Source organism: Clarias gariepinus, chromosome 17 (assembly GCF_024256425.1).
Source record: "Clarias gariepinus isolate MV-2021 ecotype Netherlands chromosome 17, CGAR_prim_01v2, whole genome shotgun sequence".
NCBI classification, from domain to species: domain Eukaryota; kingdom Metazoa; phylum Chordata; class Actinopteri; order Siluriformes; family Clariidae; genus Clarias; species Clarias gariepinus.
Window position 1 is genome coordinate 13,665,589 of NC_071116.1, and position 12,340 is coordinate 13,677,928.

Consider the following 12,340-nt stretch of genomic DNA (forward strand, 5'->3'; position numbering starts at 1 on the left):
AGTGTTCATATCTTTGCGTACCAAAGAAACAGTCATAGATAATTACGACATAATTAACAGTCCATTTCACATACAGTATGAGCTACAACTTGTCAATGGGTCTTTCTAGAGTATTAGTCTTAGTTTTAACCAACACACGTTTCACAAGTCCTTTTTTATCAGGAAACACTTTCTTGATTCGTCCTAAGACCCATGAATTTCTTGGAGAAGACTCATCAATTATTAGAACTATGTCTCCAACCGAAAGGTTTTTTCTCACTTGAAACCATTTTTGATGCACCTGAAGCAAGGGCAAATATTCACGCACCCATCACTTCCAGAATAAGTCAGCAAGGTACTGAATTTGCTTTCACTTGCGACGTGCATAAATGTCTTTTTTTTTTTTAAAGTCCAGGAGGCAAGTTTGGCTGTCTTTTCAACAGCAGGTGATTGGGTGTCAAGGGTTCCAGATCTGTGGGATCATCCGTAACAGTGGTAAGGGGTCGGTCATTCATTATTGCTTCCACTTCACATAGGACTGATGCAAGCTCTCATCCTTTAATGTTTGTTCTTTCAGTACAGATCTCAAGATCTTTCCGACTGATCTTATATTCCTTTCCCATATTCCACCAAAGTGAGACCCAGAAGGTGGGTTGAATATCCATTGTATCCCCTTTTTGCATGAGAGCGCTTTCAATTTTTGACTGATTCCACTGGTGGATAGCTTTACGGAGTTCAACCTCAGAAGTGAACCTATGAAGTTTGTTCCATTGTCACTTCTCATGATTGACACCTGACCTCTCCTGCACACAAAGTGTCGAATGGCATTCAAACAGGAGTCTGTGTCCAATGAATGTGCAACTTCAATATACACAGCTCTTGTTGTCAAACAAGTAAACAATACACCATATCTTTTAACATTACTTCTACCTCGTCTGACATCGAAGGGTCCAAAATAGTCAATTCCTACTTTAGTGAAGGGTGGATGATCTGGTGTTTTTCTGTCACATGGTAGTTCTGACATCTTTTGTTCACCAGTCTTTGCTCTGATCTTTCTACAGTACATGTCACACAACTGGAAAGAAATTTTCTCACAAGGAAATTAGCAGTTGTAATCCAGTATTTTTGCCGAAATTTTGAAAGCATATAGTTCCTTCCACAATGTCCAACCTTTTTATGAATGTCTCTTAAGATTAAAGTTGTGATATGTGAATCTTTAGGTATAATAATTGGGTGTTTTACATGCTCAGGCATTGCGGACCTACCAAGACGTCCTCCAACTCTCAGCACTCCATCCTGCTGTACTGGATCCAGTTTGGAAAGGCAACTGTTCTTTTTTACAGATGCATTAACTTTTTGCAAAATGGAAATTTCTTCTTTTAATTTTTGGCTTTAAATAAATTTTATGACTTCGTTTTCTGCTCTTGTTAAGTCCTGAATTGTCAGAGACTTGTGGTTTTCTGTCATTGGGTCATCTACACATCTTTAAACCTTTTTTGTTCTCTGTTTAAGCATGTCCTTGACACGAAGAATCCAGGCAACAGATCTTTTCAACATGTACCAGTCAGAGTGATAATTGATCAGTTTTCTCACAGCATCTGTGCTCTCTGTAGTACTCACGAGATTCATTAAAGCTGAATGTTTAATCTCAGTGTCATCCTCTTTTATCAACAGGTCATGAATGTTCTCAGGCCATCTACACTTTGGTACTTTGAGAAAAGAGGGACTATGGATCCAGTTGACGTTTTTCATGAATTTTTCGCAAGAAACTCCCTTGGATGCAGAATCAGCTGGATTTTTGGAAGTACTGACATACCTCCAAAACCACCTACCTTTGAAACCAAGTTTTTCATTGTCAGTATATTTCAAAACAGTTTTACTGTCAGTCCAAAATATAGAGTTCAGCAACTCCATTTCCAGTTCATCTTTCAACATCTTGTCAGTGTTCACAGCAACTACTGTTGCAGTCAATTCCATTCGCGGAATAGTGGTTTGTTTCAGAGGTGCTACACGAGACTTCCCCATCATAAAAGCACAATGTGTGAGTCTATCAGCAATTACCAACTTAAGGTATGAGACAACTCCATATCCCATCTCACTTGCATCTGAGAAGTGATGAAGTCGTGCTGTTGTTGTAACTCCAAAGTCAACTGGTTTTATGCATCTTGCCACACTGAACTCAGACAATTGATGCAACTCTTGTAACCAGGCTTTCCATCTTTTTGCAAACTGTTCAGGAATGTTGTTGTCCCATGTAAGTTTTTCTTGCACAACTTCTGCATTAGGATCTTGGCTGGCAGTATAACAGGTGCAAGGAAACCCAAGGGGTCGTAGATTGAACTAGCAATTGACAAGATTCCTCTTCTGGTTACAGGCTGTTCTTTTAAACTGACCTTAAACTTGAACATGTCTGAATTGATGCACCACAGCACCCCTAGAGCTCTATCGACAGGAAGTGCATCTTTACTCAAATCCAAGTCTCTCACGCTTTTGATTCTTTCACTCTCTGAAATAGAAGTCAGTAAGGCACAAATATTACTTGCCCACTTGGTGAGGTGAAACCCTCCACTTGCACAAAGGTTGGTGAGATTGTTATATAAGGCAACTGCTAGATCATGGCTCGAAACAGTCTTCAAACAGTCGTCTACATAAAAGATCCTAAGTACTGTGTTGACTGCTTCAACAGATGCATTGCTGCGGTTTTCTTCTGCTGTTTTTCTAAGGGCGAAGTTAGCAACACTTGGAGATGATTTTGCACCAAACAGATGAACGACCATCTTGTACTCAATCAAGTCTTGATTTACATCTCCATTTGGCCACCACAGGAAGCGAAGCAAATCTCTGTCTTTTTCTGGGACTCTCGCCTGATAATACATGGCTTCCACTTCTGCCAATTCAGAACTGCACTCACTGTGGAACTATAAGCAGGACCAAATACTGCAACTTCCTCTTGCCTGAAGCGTGTAAGCACTCCAGTGAGTGAATTCGTCATGTCTGGTCCTTGTAGGAGCTCGCTATTCAATGATACTCCTTGGTAGCTGGCAGCACAGTCAAAAAAAACCCTTAGCCTTTTCTTCTGAGGATGGTATTCACCATACACATTGTCAACTTAAGTGAGGTGTAGGGACCTTGACTGCATGACCTTTTTCAAACATGTCGTACATGAAGTTTGAATACCCCTCATGAAAAGAATGGTTATTCTTGAATTTCTTTTTGACATTTAGTGCGCGCTGCTTGGCTGCACTTCGGTTGTTGGACATTTGAATAGCTGCTTTCTTAAATGGAAGACCGATGTAGAAGTGATGTCGGTAAACTGCAGAGAGTTAGACACAGAATCTAAAAACTGATAATTCTTTTGTGACAACTATTGTTGTATTAGCATTTGTTCCACACTTTTAATGTGTGCCTGCTTGATGTCATACATGCTTTCCTTGACCGGTTCTCGAAGAGGTCCATTCAGAGTCCATCCAAGAGCAGTCTTTACTGCATATGGCCCTTTGTGCCTACTGTTAATTACTTGCCATGGTTCTAAAAGCTTTTACTCTTTGTTGCCTATGAGAATTTCAATTCTGATGCAATTTCACTTTACTGAGGTATGGCCACTTATTGATGTCGTGTTGTTGTGGAATGTTTTCCATTGAGACTGGGATGCTCTTTTGTGTAAACACTTTGGAAAGTTCAACAAAGGTGTTTTCTTCCAAACCACTAACCTCCAAGTCAGTGAGCACATAGCTTTCTACTTGTTTCTTCGAGTTCATGGTGCTTAACATCATGTCAACTTTTCTGCCTTGGACATTTAACCGCCTTGCTAATGACTCCGTACAGAAAGTGGCAGAATACCTGGGTCCATAAATGCATACACTTCCACCGTCTTGTCACTTTTCTTGGACTTTATTTTAACAGGTACTATGGTGAGAATGCAATTGTCTCCAGCCCCAGTACAGGCACTTGTTTCATGACTCACTGTAGCAGGCAAGGTATTAACTGTTTCAGTTTCATCAACTTTTACCATTACCTTTACATGAGCTCTGTCTTGTGCGGAAATGTGTAGCATGTTTCTTTGAGCACAACTGACATGTGATTCTTCTTGTGCAGTCTTTGCTTAAGTGTCCTTTCACTAAACATCCAAAGCAAAATCCATTCTTTCTTAAAAAGTCTAATTTGTCTTTATATGCCTTAGCATTGAACTGGTAGCATTCATCTAAGGTATGACTTTTCTCAGAGAATGCACAAGGTTTAGTGAAAGCACTGATAACTGATGCACTATTAGTCTGTGCTGTAATCAAGTCTTTATGATTTTTACCAACCTGTTTTATACCAGTTACAAAGCTGCTACCTCTTTTTCCTTCTTTGTTCAGCTTGGATCCTTGAAGAGATTTGTTACAGTGTTTCTAATCACTAGCCAAAGCATCAAGGTCTCCAAAGAGTGGGTTTGACATTACTTTTGCTTGTCAGTCAACAAATTCCACCAACTGCACGAACTTGGCTCTTTTTTGACTGTGCCCTCCATCTTTCATTCAATTTCAAATAATCATGCGTCAATAATCATACAACGAATGTTCAAATAATACATTACGAAATATGACTCTTACAGAGCCACTTCTTGGATTTCCTGGGTGTGTACTTTGTGTCATGTTGGAAGACCCAGCCACGATCCATCTTTAATGCTCTGACAGTGGGAAGGAGGTTTTTGCCCAATATGTCACAATACATAGCCCAGTTCATCCATCTTCTTAATACAGTGCAGGCGTCCTGTCCCCTGTGCGAAAAAACACCCCCAGAGCATGGTGCTTACAACCCCATGCTTAAGTATGGTATTAATGGGATGATACTTATCATTCTTATTCCTCCAAACACGGCGACTTTGGTTTCATCTGACCACAGAACTTTCTCCCATGACTCCTCCGGATTATCCAGATGGTCCCTGGCAAACTTCAGACGGGCCTGGACTGGGCTGACCTACAAAATGATTGTGCAATGTCAAATTTTTACGAACAGTTTTATTAACAAATATAAACTTAATTAAATCAGCTTGGAGCCATCAAAACAATTTTTTTGTTTTAACAAAACGTGCATTTAAACATGCAATTGTCAAAACTATCATTTGATCCTTTCCATGGTTTTCATCTGGGGAGGATTATAAAAGTACAATAAAAAATATAATCATCAAATTACTATTATGGCATTTTAAAGTTTTAGGCCACAAAGTCTAATCAAAAAACAAAGCCCAATTATTTTAATTAAAAATGAAATTACACAAATTGGGTAAAGAACTCATCTTTTATAATCATTAAAGCTGTCAGTAATTAAAAAAACTCTCATATTGAACTTAACCTTCGATTATATAAATTACACAAACTTGCTTGAGCTTGGTAGCAGCACGTTACAATATTGAATTCTGATTGGCTAATCGCCATTATTAGTTCATATGTAGAGAGTTTTGATATTTCATTTTCATGACAAATATTACACAATAAACAGCATTATTAATCTAACGGGGATAGTAGGGTTGTGGTTTTACAGAGGGGATGGGTTTTGTCTTTTTTTTTAACAGGGCGGATGCCATCTCGCCGCATCCCCCCTCAAATTGAGCACCGCATATATTATATAATGAAAACCTTTGTATAGATTTTCACTTGCCTGAATGAGACTGAATGTTGCAGGGTATGACCAACCACTCCTCCTACATAGCTCCAAATTTACCCTCCACTGGCTTATCCTGCAGTGTTTGCTGAGCGTGAAATGTGATATACCACAACTCATTGCTGTACTGTTTTGCTTCCTGTTAATAAAAGCATGCACTATTCAGTCACAATGTTGAAACCATAAACAGGTGGTGAATAACAACGAAAAACATTAATAATCTTGTTATAATGGCATCTGTCATGGGCTGAGATATGTCAGGCAGCAAGTAAACATGCAGTTTTTAAGCATTTTTATACTTTTCAAGTATAATTGACTGAATTACCTTGACAATGGTCAAACAGAGCATCTTTAAAAGAGCAGGTGTTGTGAAACGTTCCCAGTACGCTGTGGGTTGTAACCATCAAATTTGATCTAAGAAAGGACAATTAGTGAACAATTGGGGTACCCAGCGCTTAGTGATGTGCATGGGGATGAAGGCTTGCCCGTTCGGTCCAATTTCACAAGAAAGCTATTGCAGCATGAATTGGTATAAAAGTCATTGCTGGCTATAATAGAAATGTGTCAGAACAAACAGTGCATCACAGGTTACTGTGTATGGGGCTGTGTAGCTGCATAATGCCCATGCTGACCCCTGTCTGCTGCCGAAAGCACCCACAATGGACCTATGAGCATTAAAACTAAACCATGGACCAATGGAAATTTGTGGCCTGGTTTGATGAATGAAGTTTTCTTGTACATGCTGTTGAAGTGACACCAGGTCGCACTTTGGGAAGTAGGCAAGTTGAACAGATATTGTTTTTGGAGAACCATTGCCAGTTCCGCCCACCTATGTAAATATAAAGTGCTCATTCTGGGCTGAAAAAAACGCGTTGGTTATTCATTTGAGGTGACTGTACATTTCATGATCCTCCCATATCTGTCCCTTGGGGTTTGGGTTTTGACTTATGCATTCAGTAGGACTTATTTGACATTTGTTTCAACTTCCCTGTATGCACTTTATGAGTCACATGGTCCTAATTGTATTTACATGCACCTTTTAAATTTTGAGCCTGTTTATATAGAGCCTATGTTTCAGTTGGCTCTTTGTCTTGTCTTTTTATTTTATGGTGTTGTTCACTACTATTAGCTTCTGTTTAGTTCACTCACTGGGGTAGTGAAACAAGTTTAATTTTCCAAACTTGTTTCATGTCTCATTAAAGTAGTCTCCTGTTTTTAACAACTGTATGTACCTTCCATTTTTACAAGCAGAATTTTGGCCTTTAGTACTGTATAGTATAAGATGTATAAGCATGTTGAATGAGATAATTCAACAGTAGACAATTAGGGCTCAGATTCAGAGCAGCACTATTCTAACACCAGGGAAATTAAAAAACATGCAACTACTCCAGCACATAATGTGGTTGTTTTCCTTCTTTCTTGTCCTTCATTTAAGGTCCTTTAATGTTTACTTTTCAACAGGCCTAATGCGCATGCAGGAAGTGATTAAAGCACCATCCAGGAGTGGTATGAAGGTGCGTATTCGTCAGTTGCCCATGGGGAGCAGGGACGCTCGCCCCCTTCTCAAGGAGATGAAGAAAGAGCAGGAGTTCTATGTCATTTTTGACTGCTCCTACCAAATAGCTTCAAAGTTGCTTAAACAGGTACAGTAGCAGATGCAAAACAATTTGACAAACTTTCTTAAAGTTTTTGTGTTGGGTACTTGTCAGAAATGGCTCTTGGGCTTGAGAGATGAATCCAGAACTTAGAGGACAATTTACGATGCATCGTAGCTGGGTCACGTGAAAGGTGGGGTGAATGCGTCGCATGGAGGAGGGAAGTAAAAGTCGGACAGTGCATGGATTGATTATCTTGGTTACTGTAAATGGGCCAATGAAACGTGGAGAGAGCTTGCGTGAAAATGTCTTTAGGGGGATGTCTCTGGTGGCGAGCATGATCTCCTACGTGATACCTGAGGGTCTTGGAACGATGGCGGTCAGCCTGTCTCTTGTATGAGGCAACAGCTCGTAACAGGGCTCATCTTGCTCGTAGCCATGTTTGTTTAGTGCTGAAGTCCACTATCAACTCTTTTGTCTTACTAACGTTTAGAAGAAGGTTGTTCCCCTGGCACCAGTTCTCCAGATTCCTAATCTCCTTCAGGTGTCGTCAGCAAACTTAATGATGGTATTTTGGCATGAGGAAGATGGCGGCATGGTCGGATTTACCAAACGGAGGGCGAGATAGTGCCTTGTAGCCGTTCTTGACCGTTATATAGCAGTGGTTCAGTGTCCTTTTGCCCCTGGTTGGGCAGGTGATGTGCTGATAAAAGTTCGGCACTGCGTGTTTGAGGTTGGCAATGTTAAAGTTCCCCGCCACAATAAGCGCAGCGTCCCGGTGTTGTTTCTGGTGCTGTGTGAGTGCCTCATGCAGCTTGCATAAGGCAGTGTTCGTGTCCGCTTGTGGTGGAATATAAACGGCGCTGATTATGACCGGTGTAAACTCCCGAGGTAGACAAGGATGACACGTGATGGACAGTAGTTCCAGATTTGGTGTGCAAGAGCGTGTGAGAGGAACAACACGAGTCCCTTGTCCTGTCCATGCGGTGAACCGAGAAGAACTCGGCCGGCTGGATCGCGTGGTCTGGCACCGCTGAGTTCAGCCATGTCTCGGTGAAGCAGAGGAGATTGCAGTCCCGAATGTCTCTCTGGAACTTTATCCTGGCCCTGAGGTCATCAAGCTTGTTCTCCAGTTACTGAACGTTGCGAGCAGGATGCTAGGCAGAGGTGTGCGGTGTGCACGAGCTCTCAGCCTGTTCCTGACGCCGGCTTGTTTCCCTCAAAGCCGCTTCGCGTTGCATCCACTGTTCTCTCTCGGATCCGGAGTTAAAAACTTCAAATTGTGAATACATTGTATACAAATAGAAACAAGAGTGTCTCTATCATACCTAATGTACTCAATGGTGGTAATTTTGCCGATTTAAAAACGCTGAAAACTAACTTAAAAAACAAAAACAAAGAAAAGGTGGTCGGAGCAGTCATGACGGCAGCCGACCTCACTGGCGCCATCTTGTCGTGAGGTCGGAGTGGGCCACTCGGAGACTGCCTGGACCTTGGCTGGCTCCATCTCGATCCTGAAAGGGGAAATAACAAGGCCCAAGAGAATGGTAGAGGAGCTGTGGAACTCGCACTTCTTTGCCTTGACGTAGTTGTTTTCTAAGAGCCTCTGTAGAACCTGGCGAACATGATGCCGGTGCTCGTGCTTGAGATCGTGGTACTCAGTGGGGACATTGGAAATATAGAGGGCCATGGAGAGCTAACTAGGGGAGGCCAAGGACTAAGGTGGCATGTGATTTATTTATAATCAATTTCCTCAAAATGATTGCCCGACGACCATAGAGTAAGTGGAAGTGTTCTGTGAGTGATGGCCAGTAGGGGGCTCCCATCTAGGGCCTGGACTGCCAGCGGAGTGCCCAGTGATTTGCAAGGAACCCTGAAAGCCCTGACAGTAGCGGCACTGATCAGGTTCCGGTCAGAGCTGGAGTCGAATAGAGTGGGCTTGGCCATTAATAATTAGCATTACGGACAGCAGGGGGTGATGTTCTGGGAGTCTGTCAGGAGGAACGCCCTCTAGGGCTGCCGGTTTGACTAGAGGGTGCCTCCCTTTACCAGGCAGTCCTTGAGCATGTGACCTGAACCCCCGCAGTAAAAGCAGGCTCTCTCCAGGTGGCAGCAGTGTCTCTCCTTCTCGGAGATGTGGGTTCTGCCCAGCTGCATGGGCTCATCCTGATTGCTCTGAGATGGAGGTGAGGACGGGCAGGGTGTCCTGGGAGGAGGAGATGTCCTGGTGGGGGGTGACCCCTGGGTCGGCCGTTTAGAACGAAGATGTGAGTCACTCCTCCCCACGAGATCCATAATTTCGTGGAGGTCAGAGGGACGTTCTCGGGCACCTAGCTCATCCTTAAGTGCCTCTGACAACCCTTCCAGGAAAACATCTGCTAGGGCTCTGTCATTCCACTCACTCGAGGCGGCTAGGGTCCGAAACTCAATGGCATAGTCAAATGCGGGGTGGGGCGAGGTAGGTGTGGCTCTCATGGGAGCTCTGGGGTTATGCTCCGAGGTGTAGGCGCCTGGAGATGCTGCACCTGGGCCATCAGCAAGTGTCTGCCTGGTGGTGACGAGTTACTCCTGGTGTTTTCCAAGGAGTGCGCCTTGATTCTCCAGCGCTCCAGTGGAGCCGAGTCGTAGCCGAGAAAGCACGAGCGTGGGTCAGAGCCGTGAAATCTGTGAGCGTGGTGTCAAAGCCGAGACGTGAAGATGAGCTGTAGTCGAGAGAACGCGAGCGTGGGTCAGAGCAGTGAAATCCGTGAGCGTGGTGTCAAAGCTGAGACGTGAAGATGAGCCGTAGTCGAGGGAACGCGAGCGTGGTTTAGAGCCGTAAAATCTGTATGCGCTGCGTCAAAGCCGAGACGTAAAGACGAGCCGTAGTCATGAAATGAAAGCGAAAGTTCAAAGTCGTTAAATCCAAGTGTAGTGACAATTACAAATCGATAGATGAGAGGCAAAAATGAGAAAACAAGCAAAGTCGGCAACGTGAAACTATCATGAACAAAAATGCAATAAAACTGCGGTGAAACAACACACAATAATCCAGCGAGACAGCTGCACTTCCTTATTAGCCGGAAGGAATCAGCGCCAGATAAGAAACCGGTGTGCCGGCGGGGCGGTCAGGGGCCGTGTTAGGAGCAATGATAGCGTGGGAAAACATGACCGCATGATGAGAAGCCTGACAGCATGGGAAAGGAAAGCGGTCTTTGATCAGCGCAAAGTGCTGAGAGCGTGACAGTACTGCTCTTTTCTTTTTCATCTTTAAACATGTTAAACCTTTTATTATGCTTAAAATATGACTGTTTGCACTATATTTTAAGATGTAGTACATTCTTGTTCTTTTTTTACATGTATTTATAGTTAATGTCGATGGGGATGATGACTGAGTACTACCATTTTTTCTTCACTACTTTGGTAAGTTCTTAAAAACAGCATTTATAAATTTTGGATTGTTTTGAGTTTAAATGCAGTGAAAATGCACATGCAAAAAAATCTAATTTTTCAAAAACTAAATATTGCACAATCTCTATTGTATTGCAAATATTGCTATTTAAAAATCAGTGGACAGTATGTATGCCTTTTCCCTGTCCATGATTTCTCTCATGGTTTTCCCGCCATTTTCTTTCTGTCTAAAAAAATCATTCTTGTCTACTTTTAAGGATTTCTTTGCACTTGACCTGGAGCCATACCGATACAGTGGTGTAAACATGACTGCTTTTCGTCTGCTAAACCTGGACAACCCCAATGTTGCATCTGTTGTTCAGAAATGGAGTTCTGAATGGCAGTTTTCTTCCTACAGACCTGAAAGTGGGCTGATGAGTGGAATGATGACTGTAAGGATTAATCTATTTCAGTTGACATCCATCCAATAAAGCTTTTATTTATTCATGTATATTTTTTATGTATATCTCATCACTTTTAGTGTACTCTGAATTTTTTTATATTATATTATATTATATTATATTATATTATATTATATTATATTATATTATATTATATTATATTATATTATATCATATAAAGACTAGGCAACACCTGCAATAAAGCTTAATTAAAACATTTAACTTTGATTATAGACTTTTTTATTTAAAAAAAAAAATTAAAGCTTGTTTTGTTTTGATAGTATTTTTACATATAATATTTGAACAATTTTCATTAAAAAGATGTTTCCTAGAATGACCCTTGACTAAAGGGATTCTCAGCTTTGCTCCCAGCTTCAAAATCACCTCTTGTGCCCATTCTATAGGTTTCTCTCTAGACAAAGATTTAGTCTTTGGGGCCTGAATAACACCTACTACACATGTTAAACATTTTTTTTTTAATCACATGTCTTGCAGCAGAAAAAATTACCAATCCATACAAAATAGTGCCTAACACTATCCCTATGCAAGTTTGTACCCAATTTGAAATTGAGGCCATAGGGCTTTTTGTCTCTCCCACCCTTTATGCGAGCCATTGCAGCAGCCCTTAGTAGCCACTCCCTTATGACAGTCACCTTGCATTAATGCATTCAACTGTCATGACATGGACCATAATTTGAGCTAGAAACATTTTGTAATGCTTTATATTTCTCTGCAGACATCAGCCGCACTCATGTATGATGCTGTGTCCATGGTTGCTGTGGCATCACAGCGGGCCAATCAGATGACAGTAAGCTCTCTGCAGTGCCACAGGCACAAACCATGGCGGTATGGACCCCGCTTTATGAACCTGTTTAAGGAGGTGAGTGCGCATAAGTACCACTTGTTGCTGGCAGTGTTCAAAATAACACAAAATGACAGTAAATAAAGCTAATCATAGATCATGTGCAAAAATAGCACAAAACAAAATATACATTATACAGCAGTTAGTTTCAAACAAGCTATCTGATTGAACGTTATCAATCAGTTACACTGTCAGTCGAAGCATGGGTGAAAGTAGGCCTACGGAATGCACAAAATGCCAAATACACATTCAAAACCAGTCACGGGCGCAATTTTTGCAAGAAAACAATTCTAATAATTTTGTTATTTTAAGCAATATATTTTCTACCTAATAATTGCTTCTAAGTTATTCTGCCTCCATGTTGTGTTATTCATGCTTAAGCCAAGCTAGAAAGCTAACTAGCTTCCAAAACAAGGCTGAATCCCAAATCC

At 41.6% G+C, this 12,340-nt stretch overlaps 1 protein-coding gene across 8 annotated transcripts in view; it reads left to right on the forward strand.

Annotated features, from left to right (window-relative positions):
- Positions 1-12,340, forward strand: part of grik1a (glutamate receptor, ionotropic, kainate 1a) — a 75,574-nt gene that overhangs the window by 40,972 nt on the left and 22,262 nt on the right. For all 8 annotated transcript variants that reach the window (XR_008355583.1, XM_053475753.1, XM_053475754.1 and 5 more), the window contains 4 exons: positions 7,084-7,265; positions 10,566-10,619; positions 10,865-11,038; positions 11,784-11,927. Coding sequence is in view for 7 of the 8 variants with exons in the window: in XM_053475753.1 (XP_053331728.1) it covers positions 7,084-7,265; positions 10,566-10,619; positions 10,865-11,038; positions 11,784-11,927 (554 nt within the window). In the remaining variant the exon portion in view is untranslated. The remainder of the gene's footprint in view (positions 1-7,083; positions 7,266-10,565; positions 10,620-10,864; positions 11,039-11,783; positions 11,928-12,340) is intronic.